This window comes from Mesoplodon bidens (genome assembly GCF_964165515.1).
Source record: "Mesoplodon bidens genome assembly, chromosome: 15".
Classification (NCBI taxonomy): domain Eukaryota; kingdom Metazoa; phylum Chordata; class Mammalia; order Artiodactyla; family Ziphiidae; genus Mesoplodon; species Mesoplodon bidens.
In genome coordinates, this window is record NC_138171.1 from 87,956,706 (window position 1) to 87,977,338 (window position 20,633).

The 20,633-nt window shown below is 62.4% G+C and overlaps 1 protein-coding gene across 9 annotated transcripts; it reads left to right on the forward strand.

The window, feature by feature from the left end:
- Positions 1-1,802: 1,802 nt before the first annotated feature.
- On the forward strand, positions 1,803-20,302 carry PDGFA (platelet derived growth factor subunit A). 9 transcript variants are annotated; one of them, XM_081256410.1, is made up of 8 exons: positions 1,803-1,911; positions 3,009-3,138; positions 4,566-4,662; positions 9,376-9,480; positions 10,949-11,136; positions 16,957-17,102; positions 19,101-19,175; positions 19,530-20,302. In XM_081256410.1, the coding sequence occupies exons 2-8, from the start codon at positions 3,076-3,078 to the stop codon at positions 19,648-19,650; spliced, it is 795 nt and encodes a 264-aa protein (XP_081112536.1). In that variant the 5' UTR covers positions 1,803-1,911; positions 3,009-3,075; the 3' UTR covers positions 19,651-20,302. The 9 variants fall into 9 exon arrangements, with proteins under 9 accessions (XP_081112536.1, XP_081112538.1, XP_081112537.1 ...); XM_081256412.1 differs by lacking the exon at positions 1,803-1,911 and adding an exon at positions 1,959-2,093; XM_081256411.1 differs by lacking the exon at positions 1,803-1,911 and adding an exon at positions 2,584-2,613.
- Positions 20,303-20,633: the final 331 nt, after the last annotated feature.

A 20,633-nucleotide genomic window follows, 5' to 3' on the forward strand; every position in this document is an offset into this window, starting at 1 on the left:
ATGACGACGCGCCGCGGTTTTATTTTTAATAGCGGCCAGCGATTAGAAGGATGCCTGCGCCGCCCCCCCGCAGATCTCCAGTCCCGGTGGTGGATGCACCCAGGCCTGCCCCTCTCCCCGCCTAGCTTTGGCTGGAGCTCCCGTAGAAGGCGCCCCCGCTTTCCGCGTTCCCAGATCTCCTCTCCTCCGCCCCAAACTCGAACTGAGAGGCCCTGAATTGCCAGGCCGGGATGGGACACAGAGGGAATCAGCCATCGAGGTTTGCTCAAAGGTGGCGGGACACCCAGGAACCAGCGAGCCTCTGTACAGAGGTTAGAGCCGGAAGGACCCCTGCCCCCACCTCCCCTGCAATACAAGGTGACCTTTCCTCTTTCATTCCCACACCCACTATCAAACCGAGTCCTTTCACCCCAAAGAAGTGTCCTCGGGTCCCCTCTGCCTGCGAGGAATCCAAGGCTCAACCAGACGTGATACAGTCAGCAGTCAGGATGAGTGAGCCACGGAGGGCTCTGCTCGGGGTGCAGCCTGAGTCCCGGCAGTGTGCTTTTGGCGGCCTTCCAGAAACCGTCCAGTGGTCTCCCTCCGAAGCAATGGAGGTCCACCTGGGTGGACAAGGGCTGGGTCTAACGTGCTTTTAAACGGTTCCAAGGTTTCCCTAGTGCTGCCTCGGTCATCCTTCATCCTGACCCCTGAAAGCGCGCTTGAGGGGGGAGGTCGCAGGTGGGGCTACGGTAGACGAGGTAGGTGCGTTGGGGGGCTGCAGGTGTGTGGAGGCCAGTGGAAGAGCGCTGGTAGCCCCGGCCCACTGGGAATCGAAGGAGGGGCCCACCCCTCCCCCCAGGAATTTGGGGGAAGGCGAGCGCCCCCCAAGCGCCCACTGGACTCCGTCTTTGAAATGCCAGAGCCGGCCGAGCCGAGGATGAAAGGCCGCCTGCGGGGCTGCGCCCTTACTACCTTTGGCGGGAGGGCGGCCGCCGCGGGCAAGGGCCTAATCCACAGGATGGGGGCGTGGGGCTGGAGAGCTAGGGCAGGCGGAATTCTCCTTCGGCCGCCCACCGCTCGGCAGTCTCCTCGCCTCTAACGGCCTCGCCGTCTAGGTTCGGGGTCGCTTGGCCCGTCACCCCTCTCGCCCTGATACCGGGGCTCGCCCGCCCCCTCGAGGTACCCGCCGCCGGGGTGCGATCCCGCCAGGTCTAGGCAGGCGGAATGTACCCAGCCCGGCGCATCGCCCTTTGGTGGCGGGGGAGCCGTCCGGCCCAGTTCAGGCCTCGGCCTCCCTCGCGTCTCTCCCCCGCATCGCTCTGTGCGGCGCCGCGGCCGGAGGTGGCGCTCTGTGCGCCCAGCGGATTCCGGCGCGGGAGGCTCAGACTCCCGGGTGCCTCATGAGCGGCTCTTTTCTTTTCCTTGCCTTCCAACCCCTCGAGTTCCCGGCTCAGGCCGCCGTCCGGCTTTCCACGAGGCATCGGGGACTTGGAGGATGAGGGGTCCTAGGGTGGGGACGAGGCACGCTGCAGCCCCCTCCTCCGACCTGGGCGCTCTCCCCTCGTGGACTGTGGGTGGAGGTTCCTCAGTCAGACGCCCCAGTCATCGGATTCTGGGCGGGGGCGCGTGGCAGCCGCCAGGTGAGTGCCCCAGACGCGCCCCTAAACCCGCCCCACCTCTCACCAGAGACTCACTCCCCCTCCTTTTATGGAGAGGGGGAGGCAGGGGCCCATGATCCAAACCGTGGAAAGAGGCCGGAGCGCCGGGGCGGGGGCCGGCTCGCTTTTGCCCTTTTTGGCGTAGCAGTTCTGGGCGCTGCCCTCTGCCGCCGCTGGGGCCCGAGAGAGGCGAGCCGGCGACGGCGGCACTTCTGCGGCGGCCTCCTCCCCTCCCCGTCCGGTGCTGCAGGATTGCAGCTGGCACTGGAGGGTGGGCAAGCTCGAGGGAGGGGCGCGCGGGGAGCCCCGGCGGCTGTGCTCGGGGCCGGGAGCGGGGCCTTGATGGATTTTACTGCCTGCGTGAGCGCGTGTGTGTGCTCACTGCGGCGGCGGCGGCGGCGGCAGCGGCGGCCGGGCCCTGCCCGGCCCGTGCGGCCCCCGCACGCTTCCGAGGTGCGGGTCCTGGGCCCGGAATCCGGGGGAGGCGAGGGGGAGGGGGCGGGGGAGGGGCGCGGCGGCGGCGGCGCTATAACCCCCTCCCCGCCGCCGGCCGGCTCCACACGCGCGCCCTGCGGAGCCCGCACAACTCCGGCGAGCCGGGCCTGCCCGCGCCTCCTCCTCCTCTCCTGCCGGCGGCGGCGGCGGCGCCGGCGCCGGCTCGGCCCTGCGCCCGCCCTCAGGCCCGCGCGGCGAGGCCCCGGGCGGGCGGCGGCTGCCAGGCGGAGCGGCCGCGGGCTCTGCCCGGCTCGGGCCGGCGGAGGGCGGAGCGCGGCGCCGGAGCCGAGGGCGCGCCGCGGAGGGGCGCACGCAGGCCGCCGGGCCGCGCCGTGCTGGGCCGCGCCGTGCCCGGCCGGGCGGCGGCGACCAGAGGAGGCCGGAGGCGAGCGCGGGGCCGGCGGCGGGCGCGCAGGGCCGCCCGCAGCCCGCAGGGAGAGCGCGAGCCCGCGCCGGGCCTGGCCGGGTGTCCAGACAGGTGATGGGTGGTGCGGCGGCAGCGGCTCCAGCCTCGCTCCGGGGTCCCTTTCGGGGCTGACGCCCGCAAATATGCAGAATTACCGGCCTGGTCGCTCCTAGAGCCAGCGCTGGGGAGCGAGCGCGGCGGCGGCCAGCACCGGGAACGCACCAAGGAAGAGGCCCAGCCCCCGCCCTCCGCCCCTTCCGTCCCCACCCCCTACCCGGCGGCCCAGGAGGCTCCCGGCGCGGCGGGCGCGGCGAGCGCGCACTCCCTGCTCCTCCTCCTCGGTGGCGCTGCCTGCCTCTCCGCACTCGCTGCTCGCGCCTGGCGCGCTCCGTCGGCTCCCTGCTCTCCGCGCCACCCTCCTCCGGGCCGCGCTCCCTGAGGGATGGTACTGAATCTCGCCGCCACAGGAGCCCGGCTGGAGCGCCCGCCCCGCGGCCTCGCCACCCCGCCGAGCCGCCAGCGCCTCGGGACGCGATGAGGACCTGGGCTTGTTTGCTGCTCCTCGGCTGCGGATACCTCGCCAGTGCCCTGGCCGAGGTGGGTGCCACCCCCGCGCCCCGTCCTCTCTCCGACTCCCCCTGCGCACGCCCCCTGCGGCCGCTCGCGGGCCGAGGATCCCGGGCTCTGGGGCTCTGCAGAGCGCATTTTGATTTCTGCTAGCGTGGTCGATTTTTAAATTTTCCCAACTGGGTTCTATTTTCTGCCATGCCTAAGTGTGTCTGGTGAGTTTCCAGCGTGTGCGTCGCTGTGCCGTGGAGGGACGGAGTGGCGGCTGGGTGGACGAGTGGGGAGAAACTTCGGGGGGCGCGGGCTCCTTTCCGAGGAGGGAAACCCGGGGCGCGGCGGACAATGCAGCATCGGGGTGCGGGGAGCGCGGAAGGGGGTGTGTGTGTGAGCCAGCGGAGTCAGGGAAGGTAGAAGGGCCGCCGACAAACAGGTAGGGGCGGTTGCGGCGGGAGCCCCCGGCAGGCAGGGTGGGCAGCGCGGAGCTGCAGACCCAGGTTCCCGGTCCCCATGCCCGGAGGGGCGGCTGGGCCAGCGCAGTCCCGCCCGCCCGGGGCCTGCTTACAGGTGGCTGAGCGAGGCGAGCCGGGGCCGGGCCAGGCGCCCTCACCCTCCCACCGCCCGCGTCCCCACCCCCAGCCCCCAATCTCGAATTCCGAATCCCCGGGAGCTCTGCTGTGATGAATGACTTTCTACACCCCGTCGTGGGAACTTAGTGCTTGAGACCCCCCAGCTACCCCCGACTCCCTTTAAAAATCAGGAAGGAGCGGGGTTGGCGGGGGGGTGGGGTGGGGGTGGAGGCCGAGCGGTGGGGGTGGTCTGGGCTGGGACCCGGAGCTGTGAGAGGTAGATATTTAACCCTTAAGTTCCCTGGCAGCCCCTCCCAGCCGCGGCTGGATTTGGGGCGTCTTAGTCGGCGCTAGGGCCGCGGCTGGGCCGGAGCCCGGGGTGGGGCGAGTGTGTGAGTGTGTGTGCGTGCGCGTGTTTGCAGACGACAGACCCTCTCCCCCGCAGGTTCGGCCCGGGATTCTGGGTGTGAAATTTAAGCCCCAGGGTAGATTAAAGTGTTAGGGCTGCCGTGACTTTCGTTGCCCATCCGTGACGCATTTCAACTTGATCTTCCTAGATGTTGATTTCACTGTTAGATCAGCAACTCCCTGGGCCCCTCTCTGCCCCAGACCTCTTGTAACAGACACCCCGGGGCGGAGGGGCCGAGTGGTGTTTTTTTTTTTTTTTTAAATGGTGGGGAGCGCTTTCTTTTTGCAAAGGGCAGACGTGGCTGGGGACGGAGAAATGGGGGTCTCACCCAGCCCCACCCCGGCCTCAGGCTCCAGGGCCCGGGCTGGGGGTCGGGCGGCCTGCGTGCGAGGCGCCCGCGCGCGCTGGGGCGGGGCAACCTCGGGCCGGGGACCAGGCGCTCTGGGCGGCCCGGGGCGCTGACCGTGTTCCTCTGCTTGCAGGAAGCCGAGATCCCCCGCGAGGTCATTGAGAGGCTGGCGCACAGTCAGATACACAGCATCCGGGACCTCCAGCGACTCCTGGAGATAGACTCCGTAGGTAAATCGCGCCCCTTCCCTCGGCGCGCTGGGAGGGCGCGGGCGGCGGGCAGGCGGGCAGGCGGTATGTGCGCCCCGCGCCGCCTCCCGCATTCGGGCCGGGCCGGGCGCCGAGCAGGAGCGCACCGAAAGGTCAGAATCCAATCCCGGGCCATAAAAGCCCAGGCGGATGAGTCAGGAGTTTCTCTTCCAATCACCACTTTCTCTCCCGGCGGCGGCCGAGGGCTGCTCGCTCGCCCAGGGATTGTTTTTGCACTTAAGGAAAATGCCCAGTGTGTCACAGAAAGTTCAGCCGCATAGAGGGCGCCGGCGCCCCGGCCAGGTGTGCGGCCCGGGGCCTGCCCGAGGGCCGGGAGGAGCACCGGGACCGGCCCAGGCCCTGGGCGCCGGTCGGGCAGGCGTGCACCGGTGTCCCCCGGCTGGGCCCCTTTGTCATCGCTGCGAACTTGCCCCGCTCCCGACGTGGGGCTGGGCCTTTGTGGTTGTAGGAGGCCCGTGTCTTTCTGTTTTCATGAGCCAATAAAAAGGCGCGCCTTGGACACATCTGCTGTTTGGGGACTATTTTGGGGCTCCCCCTCAGGCTCTGGAGCTGAGCCACTCTAGGAAAACAGTTTCTTCGACAAGAGGACCCTGAAGCTCTTTGGAGTGTCAGTGGCAGGGTTGGAATGGCCCCAGGTGGGCAAAGGTGGTGAGGGACCCGGGTTGGCTGGGCTTGGAGCCTGATGATATTGGGTGACTGCGCTTGGGTGTGGACCAGAGGAAGGGCCTTCCTAGAGGATGAGGATTCTGGCCCACATTTTTGTGGCAGGGACTCCAGTGTGAGTTAGCTAGGGAGATACTCAAATCGGAAAACTTACTGTTGACTGGATAAAAAGAGTTCCCAAATGAACTTGTCAGATGGAGCAACTGAAGTCAGTAGGAGTTGGTTGGAAGAATTTTACGTGAAATGAAGATTTTTCTCTCACTGCAAACTACTCTGAAAAAGGGGGGCGGCGGGGGAATTAAGTAAAATCACATGGTCTAGTCATTTGGAAATTTGTACCTAATTATGGTGGTGGAGAGGCCTGAACTATTTTCATTTCATGCCAAAATCATTTTCTAGCAAGGGCGATGGTTTCTGTAGTTTCTTGACCCAGGAAATCCTTTGGCTGATCCTTATCAGGAAGAGGGTAGAATTTCACTTGGAGATCAGAGTTGGGCCAGGGGGGGATTTTGATCTGGTTCCTTGATGTGTAACCCTGGGGGGAAGGATTTGGCTTTGGTTAGCCGAGGAAAACACTTGCCTGCATTCTGCTGCTCCCTGATGGATTTGGGAAAGTGGGGAGACTGGCTCCCAGAGGTTTTTTTCTGGCTGGCAGAAGAGAGGCCTGGGAAAGGCTGGGCCTCCTTGCAGGACCAGCTTTGGGTTGCCATTGGGAAATGGGCCATTCACTTTCTGCTGGGACCATTCTTATTCCGGTCTCCGCAGCCCCGCCTCTCCCCCACCCCCCACCCATGAATGCTTTTAGCATTGCAGCTGTGGGGTCATGCTGATAGCATTCCTGACCTGGGGGCTTCTGGGTCCACCGCCTCCTTGGAGGGTCCAAACATAAAAAGTAAGGGTGCACCAGCCGGTTCTCCGGGCTGGTTTCAAATTGCCCCTTTTATAAAAGCCCCCGGGAGCCCGGCTCCCTCCTGCCCCGGGGGGGTGGAGAGAATGGATCGCCTCCCCCCCCACGCCCCATCAGAAGATCTGGGGTCTGAGAGTGGCACTCCGAGTGCCTGGGAAACTTTGGGGTGAGAACATTGGAGGGGCCCCAGGGTCTCCCTTGCTCAGCAGCCATGCCCCTCTGGGACCCTTTGTGATACAAACCCCAAAGTGGGTCTCCTTCATCCTGGTCAGTCCCCCTTTCACAGCCCCCCTTTCACCTGAGCTGTTTGCTTCTATAGCTTGTTTTGCGGGGTTGGGGGGGGGTGTCTTTTCCCCGACTTCTGTTTCCGTCCAACGTGAAGAGTAGAAACGGAGCTAGCTGCTAGGAAAGGCTGCAAACAGCTGTGGGGTCATTTCTTGGAGGATTAAGCTGCCTTCCAGGCCCAGGACTCCCCAGCAGGTCCAGTCAGAGGCTGGTCTGGGGTCAGTGAGGAGGGGGCTGGGTGCGGAGGAGACCCGTTGTTCTGGGTGTCCTTACTCTTCTTTGTAACTCTAAAGGGGGCTCTTCCAGGCTGATGCCCAGGAAGCAGGAAAGAGGCTCCTTTAACAGTGGCTCCTCCCAAGTGGGCAGGGCTGTGTGATTGGCAGGTGGGGCGTGGCCTCCTCCCAGTAGCCGGACCTTGTTCCCATTTTACAGGTGAGGACCTCCGCTGGAGGCCCCGAGGCGGTGGATTCCTGTGCCAGCGCCTGGCCTGCGAGTTGCAAGCGTGCACGAGGACCGGGCAGTTGGTTTTTCACGTGTGGCCTTTGGGTGGAGAGACCAGCATGTGGTCTTCTAATGGCCAGTAGCGTGAAGTTTGTGGCCTGTGTGTCGGGCGTGCTGAGAGCAGACCATTCAGCAGAGCTGTGGCGGGAGCCGGGAGCTTTGTTCCCTGAGCAGCCTGGCCCGGCGCCCGTGGTCACTGAGTAACCGATACATAAATATCCCATCTCGGCCATTAACGCTCCTCCAGGGCTGATGGCTGGAGGATGGCTCCCCATCCTTTGGACGTGTGTGCATAACAGACAAAAGGGAAAACCGTTGACTAACTGTCCTGAGAGCAGTTTTAGGGCATGATTCACGCGTGGCCTTCTATTGGGAGTCCCCACTTGTTGCATCTCGACCTGCGTAAATCAGAGGGCTGCCTCCGCGTCGGCGGGTCCGAGCTGGGCTTTCAGACCACCCATCTCGATGGGGCAGTGGCTGAGCTTGTCTGACCGGGAGCTCTTTCTACTCCTGACTGAGATCGAGTCCCTGGTTCAGGTTTCAGGACAGTTGATGGACTGGGAGGAGGCTGTGTCCTGGGAGGAGGCTATGTCTTCTCTGCTCATTCGGGGGCGAGTGGCCTGGGCGGAAGGCAGTCTGGGTGTGGCCACGGGCCCCCGAGGTCTCCTGCCGGCCGCTGGCCTCGCTTGTCTTCCACGTCTCAGGCCTCAGTTTCCTCCGAGGTGAAGGAGTGGCAGCACCTACTGCACACAGGGTGCCGAGCCGTCCCAGGAGGTGGCTGTTGCCTGGCTAGAGTGAGGCGCGGGGGTGCAGCCCGGGTTGCTGCCGTTCCGTTTTCTCTTAGAAGCTCAGGATGGACCAGCTGCTTCTGGGTTTGGCGAAGGCAAGATGGCCACCACCAGGACGTGACTCATAAAGTCACTTTTTCATGAAAAAATGTCTCTTGTAACAGTTGGTTGATGGGAAATTCTTACTGCATGAGTAGTTCTGTTCTGATCTTATTTTGGGTCTCAAAAAAAATTAGTGGCAGTGGAACATTGAGTCATTTTGAGGGAAGAGCTGGGTTCTCCTGGACGCCGGCATTCAAGGCAGGCACGTCTTCTGCATTCCCACCGCGTTTGCCCCGTTTGTGCTCCGTTTCCGACGAGTGCAGGTTCCAGACTTGTGGGTGTGTGGACAGTCACCAAGGCCTAGGTGGACCGGGCACCGAGGAGGGGGCCTCTGGTCTGAGCTGGTGGCCAGGATACCACTGGAGCTTCTTGGGGTGGGGGGGTGGCAAGAGGGGGCATCTTTGTGCAGCTGCTGACTATTGGGGCGTGCCTTCTCGGGACCTGTTGCCCCTGGGTATCTATGGGGGAGGCAGTGACAGAGAGGAGAAGTGGGAAGATCCCCCAGTGGGTCTGGAGGCCAGGGTGGGGAGGCCAAGTGTGACCCACTTCATCCAGGTGCAGGCGCTGTCCTTGGGCTGGGTCAGGCCAGATGGCAGGTGGCAGAACTGTGTCCCTTGCACCCCCTTTCTGGGGGCCCTGGGGACAGAGAGGGTGGTGGTATGCGTTCCGAGGGGACTGTAGCCAGTCCGGGGGACTAGGCCCAGCTGTGACCTTGGCTCTGAGGCCGCTGCTCTGCAGGTCTTAGATACTTGGATGGCAAAGCACTTTCCTTCCTAAAAGCTGTGTCCCCCCGACAGGCACCCAGACCCCTGACTCCCTGCTCCCGGTTCTCGTGTCCTCTTCCTCGCAGTGGGCTAAGTTCAGGGACCAGTGGGGTCTGGCTGAGGCCCAGTCTGGCCTTGCTTCCGACGCCCCTCAAAGGCCAGGATGCTCATCGAGTGTTGGTTTAAGTGATGCGTGCAGCGCACAGGTCGCAGCAGCAGCCTTTGCTGCTCCTCGGTCCAGTCCGCTGTCCAGCCCGCTGTCCAAGGTCCCCTGTCCAGCTGGGAGCAGCAGGCCTGTTAGCTCTGGTCTCCTGGGCAGGGAGGGCTGGCCTCGGGTGCCCCCTCAGCTGGTTCAGCCCTCACCCGCGCTTCCTTGAGGAGGAGCCATGGGCAGGCTGGCTGCAGCCCCTTCCCCATGGGCCTGCGGCTTCGGCTTTGGCTTCGTGGTGACGTGCAGCGGGGCAGCGTGTGTCGGGGACTCGTGTCAGCTGTGCAGGGCTGGGTGGGACGTTGCTGGCAGCTGGGAGTCTCCTGTGCACGTCTCGAAGCCCCCCCTTGTGGGTGTGGAGGGACCCCGTCCGGTCTGGGGAGGGACGTGCTGCTGGACAGACCCTGGGTGCCCAGGTGTGGGCGGCCGGTCGCTATCTCCTGTGTCTACCTGCAGGGGCCGAGGAGCCTTTGGAGACCAGCCTGAGAGCCCACGGGGGCCATGGCGCCAAGCATGCGCCGGAGAAGCGGCCTGTGCCCATTCGGAGGAAAAGAAGCATCGGTGAGCCCCAGGACTGCTGGGCCGGTGGGGGGCTGTGGGAGGGGCTCTGGGGCCTGCCCTCTCCCCCATTCCCCCAACCGTGGCCTCGGGGGATCCATCCCTTCTCTTCTCTGTAAAACAAAGGCACAGCCTGCTCAGGGTCCCGTGTGCGCGTCCCTCCTCCCTGCCCCAGCCGCCTGCTCATTGCTGCAGGCCTGGCCTGGGCCGAGAGTTTCCAGGAGGGGGGAGCCGTCATAAATTCCTGAAGTGCCCGGTCTTGTTGGGGCCTGCGCTGGAGACAGCCTCGCTGGAAGACGGGTCGTGTTTCATTTCCAGTTCGTAACGTGGAGCACACTGTGCTCCCAGCTGCGCTGCAGAGCAGTGGGTACAGCCGTGCTGGACCTGGTGGGCCCTTCCCAGGGCCCCCAGCCCACTCAGGCCCGGCCCCCCGGCCCCCATGCAGGGTTTGTTCCCTCTCGCAGAGCATCCCCGGGTCTGCCTGGTCCCTTTAGGAGTGACTAGCTGGTGGGGATCTCCTGGGGCCCCAGGCTCAGCCTTGAGGGAAGATCTTGCCCCAGGGGCGCAGCTGGGGGGGGGTGTGACCGCCCACTCCCTTGCCACCTGGGGGTCCCGACTGCTGCCTATCCCCCGTGTGACCTTGGGCATGTCACTCCCTCTGTCCGAGCTTTATTTCCTCCAAGAATATGGATTTTATAGCTTCTGCCTTTGGGCGTGGTGTGTGGGTAAATGATCCCTGGCTGAGGCCAGCGGGCCTTCCCCAGATGACGTTTGCCGCTGTGAACGTATATTCCCGTCTCCAAGGCCAGGTTCCCTGGTAGGGCTGCAGGATCCTCGGTGGAGGCCTGTTCTGCGCCAGATGAAAGGGGTGCCTGTGAGCAGAGCTAGGGCTGGAGTGAAGGTCCCTGTCCCTGGCTCCACCTCTGGCCCTGCCTGGCTGGACTCCCCAGGCCCCTCTAGCTGGTGGGCGCTGTGAGTGGAGCCCCTTCCCCCACTGGGTCGGCCAGACCCCCAGCACCCAGCCCTCTTGATTTGGTGGCTTGTCCCTAGAGGCCACTGAGGATTCACATGCAGGAGGAGGGGGCCCTCAGGAGGCGGGGGCATCTGAGAGACCACCCCCCTGCCCCCTGGCACTGGGGTGAAGGCCGTCATCCCTGCTCCGTGCTGGCTGCAGGGGTTGTGTGAGCCCCCGGGGTGTTGGGGGATTTTCAGCCTTCTGCCCCCAGGGTGGGCTCCCCGCAGCCCCCTTCCCCGGGGTCTCCCCTCCTGGCCCTCAAGCCCCTGCTCATCTTTGGGCCAGTCAGGTGCACCCGTTGGGGGCTAGGGTCTTTCTGCCTCTGCTGGACCGGGGGCTGTGTGACACGTCCTGTTGGAGGAAGCTGTGGCCCATGGGGATGCTCCTGCCTGGGCCCCTGGGAGCTGCTGCAGCCCTGGGGCTTCCAGAACATTCACTGGGCTCTTATCTCTTCAGAGGAAGCCATCCCCGCAGTCTGCAAGACCAGGACGGTCATTTATGAGATACCTCGGAGCCAGGTGGACCCCACGTCTGCCAACTTTCTGATCTGGCCCCCGTGCGTGGAGGTGAAGCGCTGTACCGGCTGCTGCAACACCAGCAGTGTCAAGTGCCAGCCGTCCCGCGTCCACCACCGGAGTGTCAAGGTGAGCCCGGCGTGTCCTCCGGCCCCTGGGGCAGCCCCACCCAGCTGGGCAGCCAGGCCTGCTGGTGAGCTGGAGGATGCTCCCGTTTCTCTGACAGGCACACCGAGGCCGGGGGGTGGAGCCGGGGCCTGGGTCCTGGTCGGTCATGCGAAACAAGTTTGGATCTTGTGACGCAGTTGTTTGCCTCACTAACGGGTCTTGCGAGGTGTCCAGCCACTTAGCTGGGAGCTGCCTGACGTCTCCTCCAGGCCCTGGAGAGGTCTCACGGGCACTTTAGTGGGGACTGTGGTGCATGGCAAGGGGCTGGTGGTCCCCTCAGGGCCTCACCCTGCTGGAGACAGGAAGGGAGCGCTGGGGTGGGACCTGGTGTCGGGGGAGGCTGACTTCCTCCGCGGCTCAGGCCGAGGGGCCAGGCGCTCTGCCTGCCATGCTGGACCTCCGTCCCCATCTGAAATCTGGGAGGGTGCCCCCGTTCCACTGGACATGCGTGTCAATGGAGTGCTAGCCAGAAGGGTCCTTCTGGGGGTGCTGAGGTCCTGGGGGCCAGGCCCCACCCCTGTTGCGGGTAGGTATGTTCTTGCTCGGAGACCCACAGGCTGCATGGCTCGGGTTGGATGTCTTTGCCGCCCTCCTGGGGCCCCTGGGAGCCAGCACATGGCCAGTGCTTGCCATGAAGCCCTCTCTCAGGCAGGGGGGCTGGCCGTGATGACCTCTAAGGGCAGCACCGGGGGCATGCACAAAGGTCAGGCTCACGTGACACGTCCAGGAGCTCCTCCGCTGAGTCCTGGGGGGAAATTCTGCTTCCTCGGGTCACTGGGCAGCCAGATTGGGGTCTGGCTTTTGGCCCGATGGCTGGAAGCCTTTCTCGGCCTTGCCTTGCTCCCCTCTGGCTGCACTTGCCTCTTCTGTGGAATGGGTCTGAGGTACTGGGACTGTGGAACTCCCACAGGGGCAGCTGGCCTTGCTATTTGGAGGCAAGTTTCCCTGCTTCTGGGTGTCAGTCTTTCTGTTTTCAAAAGGGCAGGGTTGGAGGGAGGCTTCTAGGCTGTCTCCTGGCTTCTCCGAAGTGTGGCTGAGGCTGGAGAATTCTGGGGGGGGGTCCCTGTCTAGAGGAGGGGCTGCCCCCCCACCCCCGGAAGCTGGCTCTGGGTGGGTCATGATCCCATGTGACCCTGGGGGCGTGGACTTGGCACCTTCCACGTGGAGCAGCCCCGCCCCCTCTCAGCTGGGCCTACAGTGCCAGGGGGGTCCATTTTTCCCGGAATGAGGCCTTCGGTTGTGGGGTGCTATAGAATTCATCTCTCCGCTAGGAATTATCTCAGATGCCCTGTGAGTCAGTGAGTCTAGGCCTGTCAAGTCGGCCGCTGGCCCCCGAGTGAGGTGCGGGGTTAAGGACCCTGTATCTGGCGCGTGAGAAGCACTTTAGACTTGTAACTGGGACTTCCCTTGACCTTGGGGACTTGGTCCTCGGCGTGCTTTGGGTGTTGAGTAAGCACATTCCACGGCCTGCCGCCCTGTGGTCTCCGGCAGACGCTCCCCTTGGGGCCGAGTTGCCCCTGGAGTGCTTGCCTGGGGCGCTGGCTTCCGCCTCAGGGCTCCAGACTCAGGCGGTGGGGCCCCCAGCCCAGCACTGCATCCCCGCTTCCCCCGCCGCTGCCTCTTCCTCAGTTAAAGGAGGAAACTGAGGTCTAACCGCCCTGCCTGTGGGCTCAGCTACCAGCCCGGCCAGCCTGCCTCTGCTTCCTTGGGTCTGGGGGTCCTCGCTTGTTGCGTGTTGGAGGGGTCTTAGGAGCCCCAAGAAGCTGGGTAACTGAGGTCTTTCTCTGTTGGGCATGGGGGTGGGGTGCCCAAGATTAGATTGTCCTGCAGGTGGGCTCTGGGGCCTGTCCTTAAGGCATGAGACGGGCTTGGAGGCACAGGGGAGCGGGAACGGAGTGGGGGTCTCTGCTCGTGGGCTTCAGCCTTTGGAGATCCTCCACTGCTCCCACTCTGGCTTCCTGCGGTGTGAGGACCGGGGCGTGTCCGGTCCTGGGATGGACATTAACCCCGCCTCTCTGCCCTGGTCCACCCTGAGGGCGGGGTGGGTGTGCAGAGCTCCTCGGGGATCCTAGCGGCACAGTGGGTGAGGATGGGTGGTCCATCTCTGCTTGGGCACAGGCCCGACTGGCTCGGGGTGGGTGGGGCAGCCAGCCCGGGGCTTCCCCGTGGGCCTCCGTCTGCCCAGAGAGCTCAGTCCTGCAGCCAGGGGCCAGGCAGCCTGGCTCCACGTCGGGGGCCCTGCCCCCCTCAGACCCGGTCCCCTTCCTCTGTCTCCCTCTTCAGGGAAGGCATCCCCTCCCTGCCCACCCATCCAAAGGTTGGCAGGAAAACATCTGACCCCAGACACGGGGGGTTCTGGCAGAGAGGAGACAGAGGTCAGTGGGAACAGGAGGCCCATTGTGGAAGCTGGCCTGGCCCCCCAGCCTGTCCAGGAGCCGTTTCTGTTCCATTCGGGGTTGAGGCCGAGCAGGGAGGGGGCCCCTGGGAACCCCAGGCTGGGTGCGGTGTGATGGCTGCTGGGGGTCGGTAGGGACGGCGCACTCCTGGTCGTGCACGGTCAGAGGCGCCCCTTATTGAAGGGAGATAACCGTGAGGCCGGGAGGGGTTGCCCTCCTGAGGCCCAGGTGGCCGAACCGTGCAAGGTGTCCTCGGCTGAAGGCAGCCCCCGGGCCCTGGGTCAGGACATGCTGGGGTCGATGGCCCGCCACCCAGCTCCCCACCGTGACCTCCATGAGGCTTTTTGTGCCCACAGCTCACTGGCGGCCTTGGACCTCCAGGGCCTGCCCTCGGGGTGGCATCTGGAGCGGGCCCTGGCACCCCTGCAGACCCTCCAGCGTTGCCAGGTGGGCAGGGGTCCCGGGGGCCGCCTTCCCTGCCCTCTGCTCGACATGGTGAGCGCTTGGTGTCTTCCCCACAGTGCGGACCCCGGGATGGGCTGGCAGCTGGTCAGGGTGAAGGAGCAGCTCTGAATAGCCATGTCCCCACCTACGGGCGAGCCTCCAGACTCTCACACATTGGAAGTTTGGGGCTGCATTTGGTTTCAGGGCAGCCCATGGGCCAGACCTCCAGAAGCTTGGACCCAGCTCTGTGGTCATGTCCAGGGTGGTTGTCTGCAGCTCTGCTTTGCTAGACTTCAGGCTTCTGGAAGGTGGGTCTGGCATGTCCACCTGGGATGTTCAGTAATGGGCCTCTGCACCCAATATTGGACTGGGGGGTTGCTTTGGGTGGGAGGTCCCAGCTGGGGCCCCATTAGCCATTGCTGTTTGGGGAGCTGGTTTGGGGCTTTGGGGGGAAAACAGTGGCAGTGGCAGTGAGTCTCAGGTAAAGGGCCCCTGAGTCCCTCCCCTCTGGTGGGTAGGGATGCCCTACCCTTGCCCGGGGGGGAGCCCTAGCAGGTCAGGGAGGCCAGTACCTCGGAAGGTGGACATGCCTCTGGGGCCCTGCCCATCGGCCTCAGGCCCTGGAGCTGGGTCGCTTTCTCTGTGCCACTGTGGCCCCTAAGCCAGGCCTTGAGAAGGACCACCTGCCTGTGAGCCAGGTCGAGGTCTGTCGGCCATGACCCCAGGAGTCGGCCGTGGAGTCCCGGAGCCCTCACCCGATAGACTCAGGGTGTCCCCCGGCTAAGCGGTGAGCTCAGGACCTCTGCCGGTTCCAAGTCCAGGCCACCTTCCAGCGAAACAAGCCCTGTTCGTGCTGCCTCAGTTTCCCCGTCTGTAAAACGAGCCGCTGCTGTGCCCTCTCAGGGTAGCTGTGAGTGTTGTAGGCCTGGCATGTGGGGTTCAGCAGATGCTGGTGTTTATTCTGGATGGCACTCTGATAATCTGGGGGGTCCCCTGCAGGGCGTGGCTCTCCCTGGCCCTCCTGGGGGCGTCCCGCGTCATAGCAGCCCAGCCGGGGGGGCGGGCAGTGAGTGGCAGGAACTCAAGGCCCTGCTTGGAAGGGTGACGGCATTGTTGGATGGCGTCTCCGGTGGGTCTGCTCTGGGAACACGCGGGTGGGGTGTTCATGACCCAGCAGCTCCGTGGCGGGGAATCTGAATGTCAGGTTTTTCAGGTGCAGCCCAGGCTCCCAAGACAAACAGTGGGAAGGAGGGGAGAGATGTGGGGCCCCAATAGGCTCCAGTATGGGTCTGGGGGCCGAGGCAATGGGATGGGGTCCCAAGGGTGTCAGCGTCTTGATCTGTGGCCTTGGCTATTGTGCAGGACGCTTTTGAGAATTTAATACTCACAGTGTGTTCTTGGGGAAAAAAATGTAGCCATTTCCTGGCCAGACAGAGGTGCCAGACCGGCCTGGAATCCTTGCATACCCAGAAGCAGGTGCCACCATAAATTCCTGTTTGTTTTTCTTTGATAAGAAAAATAAGATTTTTCTCTAAAGACTTGAGCAGCTGGTGTCGTGTGCCCTTCACCAAGGGGCCCACGGGGGGCAGCGCTGCCGGACTGTGCACTGGTCCCATGGCCGGTCTGTCTGGTGGGTGGCAAGCCCGCCCCCGTGCCTGGGGGCCTGGGTCCTCGTACCTGCCCCGCAGAGGAAACCAGGGGAGGTGCCCGGAAGGTGCAGCCACGTGGCCATGCCGGGCCTGGACGGGGGTCCCCCATCTTCTGGCCTCCAGGCCCTTTGTGAAGGACTGTCCCTGGGCTGGGGGCTTCTGCTCGTGGCCTGGGGTCCCGTTCACGTTGGCCAGCTCTGGACCACGAGCCAGGCCTCCCCGGGGCCTCCACGCGCCCAGGGTGAACGCTGGGTGGGCTCTGCTCCCTTTCTGCCTGTCTCCCCGGGAGAACAGCTAGGGGTGGGTGGAGTGGGTGTCCCTGAGGGCCATCCCGGGACCTGGGGCCCGGGCGAGGCTGCGGGGCTGGGCCCGGCCCCGTGTCAGGTGGCCGAGGGGCTTTCGTCTGGAGTCTATGACAGGCCAGAATCTGCCTCCAGACCGACAGCCTCCCTGTGAGCCCTCAGGGCTGCGTGCTCCTCCTCGGGCCTCAGGGGGTGGACAGGAGGGAGGGTGACACCTGAGCCGCAGACCGTGAGCAGTAGCCCTGTTCCTCAGCTGCTGATAGTCAAGTACACGTTGTCCCAGATGCCCCTAAAACGTGGGTGCAAACTCCTTCCTTCACCCAGAGCTCCCACCTTGAGTGCATCCCTTCGGGCCTTCTCCCGGCGTGTGTAAGCCCTTTAGGTTTATTTTAAGTTAAAATAGGACCAGGGACTTCCCTGGTGGTCTAGTAGCTAAGACTCTATGCTCCCAATGCAGGGGGCCTGGGTTCGATCCCTGGTCAGGGAACTAGATCCCACCTGCCACAACTACGAGTTCACATGCTGCAACTAAAAGATCCTGCATGCCGCGGCTGAGACGCGGGCGCAGCCAAATAAATAAATAAATATTAAACAAAAAATAGGACCAGGGGCTTCCCTGGTGGCGCAGTGGTTGAGAGTCCGCCTGCCGATGCAGGGGACACGGGTTCGTGCCCCGGTCCGGGAAGATCCCACATGCCGCTGAGCGGCTGGGCCCGTGAGCCATGGCCGCTGAGCCTCCGCGTCCGGAGCCTGTGCTCCGCAACGGGAGAGGCCACAACAGTGAGAGGCCCGTGTACCGCAAAAAAAAAAAAAAAAAAAAATAGGACCAAACCGCAGATGCTGCGCCGAAGCTTATTGTTTTCTCCCCGATAGCCCTGCTTTTCCCACCGGGAGGAGGTCAGAGGTCAGAGGTCAGAGGTCGGGCTGCTCGCACCCCGGGTGGGGCCCAGCACATCCCCACTCCCAGGGCCGCGTGCCGCTTGTCCATAGCGGGCCGCTGTCTCGGCAGGTGGCCAAGGTGGAGTACGTCAGAAAGAAGCCAAAGTTAAAAGAGGTGCAGGTGCGGCTGGAGGAGCACCTGGAATGCACGTGCGCAAGCGCCAGCCCGAGCCCCGACCACCGGGAAGAGGAGGCGGGTAAGGGGCGCCGTCCTGGTGGTGCGGTGGAGGGTCCGGAGCCTGGCTTCTGCAGCCACGTGCGGTGGGCTCGGTGGGTGGGTAGGGCGGGGGAGGTGGGATCGGGGGCTGTAGCCAAGGCCTGTTTGCTAAGCTGCCCTCGTGGCCTGGGACCTGCTGGGGAGGGAGAGAGGTCTGGCCGCTGTGCGGGTCCAGTCACCTGCCCAGCTGGTGGGGGGAGCGGGTGAGATGTGGCCGAGGAAGGGCCCTGTCCCCGGGGGGTGGTGGGCGCTGGCCGCGGCGTTGCCAGTCAGGGTCCTGGCCTCCCCTGGGGCAGAGTTTGCCCAGAGCAGCCCGGCGTCGTGACCGCCGTGTTGGGCCAGCTTGAGGGGACCAGGAAGTGTCTCCGTGCCAGCGCCATCGAGTTGTTTTACAGAAAGACAAACACCCCAGGTATTTACGGCTTCAGTTTCCACCCCACAGCCCTCCCTTAGGCCCTCTCACCCTCCCTGCCCTTCTGTCAACAGGAAGGCGTAGGGAGTCAGGTAAAAAACGGAAAAGAAAAAGGTTAAAACCCATCTAACGCGGTCCACCAGGTAGGAGCCGGCCGCCGGCCATGCCGCAGTCCTGGGGTGGGAGGCGCAGCGACTGATCACTCAGCGAATCACCCCGAAGGCGAGGACGCGCCCTGATTGGCCTTGATCCGTCTGCGAGCTTCTGCTGTCTGGCTGGGCTGCGGGTCTCCGCATTCCCTTCCCCAACCCCTCCCCTCCCGCTGCTCGGGACACCTGGCCCATGGCTCCCTCCTGCTCCGGGGCCCCTGCTCTGGCTTTGGTCCTTGTTGATTGGGGAGGCAAAGGCATCACACAAGCGGAGTGATCTGGGTTCCCTGAGCAGCAGTGGGGTAGCTCTGACGTTTACTCACTGGGATCACCTCGGACAGGTTACCCACCTCCTTTACAGATGAAAAAACTGAGGCTTAGAGGGATCACAGGTGAAGATTGTTGAAGGCTGAGTAGATCCTGTCTGAAAATGCTTTGTAAACGTACAGGGCTATTGGCTACTGTGTTGGCAGTTGTGTTTGGCTGCTAATAACATGCCAGAAACAAGGGTTGAGATAAGGTAGGGAGATCAGAGCATGTATGGCAGTCTCAGGGTATCGTCAGGGACCCACTTCTTTCCAGGACTAGTGGTGTCCATCCTCAGAGTTGCCTCATGGCCCGAGATGGCTGCCAAAGCTCCAGAAATCACGTTACACTCCAGGTCTGGAAGAAAGATTATGGTGGGGACTGGGGACAATGGTGAAAGGACCCAGTGACTTTTGCTTTGATCTCATTGGCCACCCCTCTGCTGTAAGGGGGCCTGGGAATGGTGGTCTTTCAGAGGGGCTTCCCAGGAGAAAGTGGTTGTGGGCAACCATGGAGGAGGCAGTTTTAAGCCTTCCTGGTCCTTCGTGTTGGCCTGTCGGGCTCTGCAGAGCCTGGTCCTTGCTTCTGGGCATGTGGGAGCCCATGGCATCCAAAACAAATAGTTGTGAGAGGAATTCTTGGAGACAGGTGCCCGGGAGCCCAGGCTCCAGCTGAGCGATGTGTGACTGTGGAACGCTGCCAGGTCAGGAGCTTCTGAGGCCCGCAGGTCACGTCCGTTCAGGAGGATCCTCTGGGGAGGAAAGGTCCACGCGGACAGATCTTGAAGCAGCCCCAAAACGACTGCTCAGCCTTGGCTTTTGGGTCCCCGGGGTGTGGTGCAGGGGCTGGTTTTATAGCTGCCTGTGCTGCCAAGTTTATGACCACTGGGCTTAGCCTCCGTGGGCTAGCTGATGACTGATACCCCAAAGGGAGGGACAGGCGTCCCTGCCTCCCTGCTAGCATTCAGGCTGTGGGCATGTGGTGGTACAAGTATTGGGATGAGCAACAGACAGGCGACGTAGGGTGGGAAAGAGCTGCTCTTAGCTCAGTTCAGTGTAGCTCTGCCTGGTCACAGAGACCTCTCTGTCTTGCTGGTGGCATCCATCCTCAGGGTTGCCTCATGGCCCAAGATGGCTGCAGGATCTCCAGAAATCACATCAAGCTGTAGGCTGGAAGAAAGAAGAAGGTGAGGAGACAGGCATAAGAACCTTTCTGGGCCTCAGTTTTCCCTATCTGTACAGCGGGAGAATGGGGTTTGCTATGAAGCTGTGTTCTGTGAGATCCCAAGAGCCTAGTCCCAATTCTGGTCAGGATGTTACAGAAAGGGTAATGAGGCATATTTGATTTGAAAAATTTAATAGAAGCTCTGAATCCTACGACTTGCCACGAGGCGTGTGTGTGTGTGCGCACACGCACGCGCACGCACACGTGTGCCTGCGTGCACACCCCTGATGGGCTTAAATGTTTCACACAGTCGACGTCACTCAGCGTTGTGTGTGCTCGTGGCCTCTCAGCATCTGTCTCTCCCCTCTGCCTGCAGATGTGAGGTGAGGAGCAGCCATCAGCCCTTTTCCGGGACACGGATGTACATGGCGTGTTACATTCCTGAACCTACTATGTACGGTGCTTATTGCCAGCGTGGTCTTTGTTCTCCTCTGTGAAAACTGTCTCCATGCACACTCTGGAGAACAAAGAGACAGTATACGTTGTTTATGTGACATCAAAGCAAGTATTGTAGCACTCGGTGAAACAATAAGAAGCTTCCTTGTCAAAAAAAGAGAGCAAACAAAACCACGAAACATGACAAACAAAACTCACTCACAAAAATATCTAAACATTTGCCGGAATGGAGGGACGCCCCGAGGGATGGAAGTGACAAACGTCTCGGCAGACTGGATCTCTTTCCAGGGTGGTCACAGGTGCTTTGGCCAAGGACACAGAGCCTGCTTTCTGAAGGCTGCGATCGGATGCCGCCGGGCTCTGCAGGGGCACGCAGGAGCCAGGAATGTCTCGGAAACCACATCTCCTTGCTGTAGTGTTTAAGTCTATACAGAAACCTTCCTGAGAGCCTTAAGTGGATTTTTTTTTACACCATAAAGTGATTATTAAGCTTTCCTTTCTACTCTTTGCCTAGCTTTTTTTTTTCCTTTTTTTTTTTTTTTTTTTAATTATCTCTTGAATGACATTTACACCGATAACACCAGGCTGCAGTAACAGTCAGGACGGTGGGACGGTACCTTTCCTAGCAGGATGCAAACAAATGAGATGTATTAAAATAAACATGGTATACCCACCTATGCATCATTTCCTAAATGTTTCTGGCTTTACGTGTTTCTTCCTTGCCCCATTTTACTCACTTTTTAATTTAAGCCATTTCGAGAGAACTGCGTGAACCAATCACATGCCGTCCCCCAGCCTCTTGCCCTGAGTCCCTCCCACCTGCTGCGGCCAGGCCTGGGGATGTGGCTTTCCGGAGTGGCTGCCCAGGGTTGCTCCCTGCTGCTGCCGCTGGTGTTTGGACAGAACCTAAACTCTGTATTTTTGGTAAGATGTTACGCTTTACGTGTGTTCAACAGAAATTATGTGTGTGTGTTGTTTTTTTGATTTTGTTTTTCTGTAAAGGTGAAGTTTGTATTTTTGTCTA

Excerpts from the sequence above, each read along its gene's own strand:
- PDGFA (XM_081256410.1), top strand. The coding sequence starts at position 3,076 with ATGAGGACCTGGGCTTGTTTGCTGCTCCTCGGCTGCGGATACCTCGCC. Across the intron at positions 9,481-10,948 it reads TCGGAGGAAAAGAAGCATCG|AGGAAGCCATCCCCGCAGTC; the intron begins GTGAGCCCCAGG and ends TTATCTCTTCAG. Across the intron at positions 17,103-19,100 it reads CCACCGGGAAGAGGAGGCGG|GGTTGCCTCATGGCCCAAGA; the intron begins GTAAGGGGCGCC and ends ATCCATCCTCAG.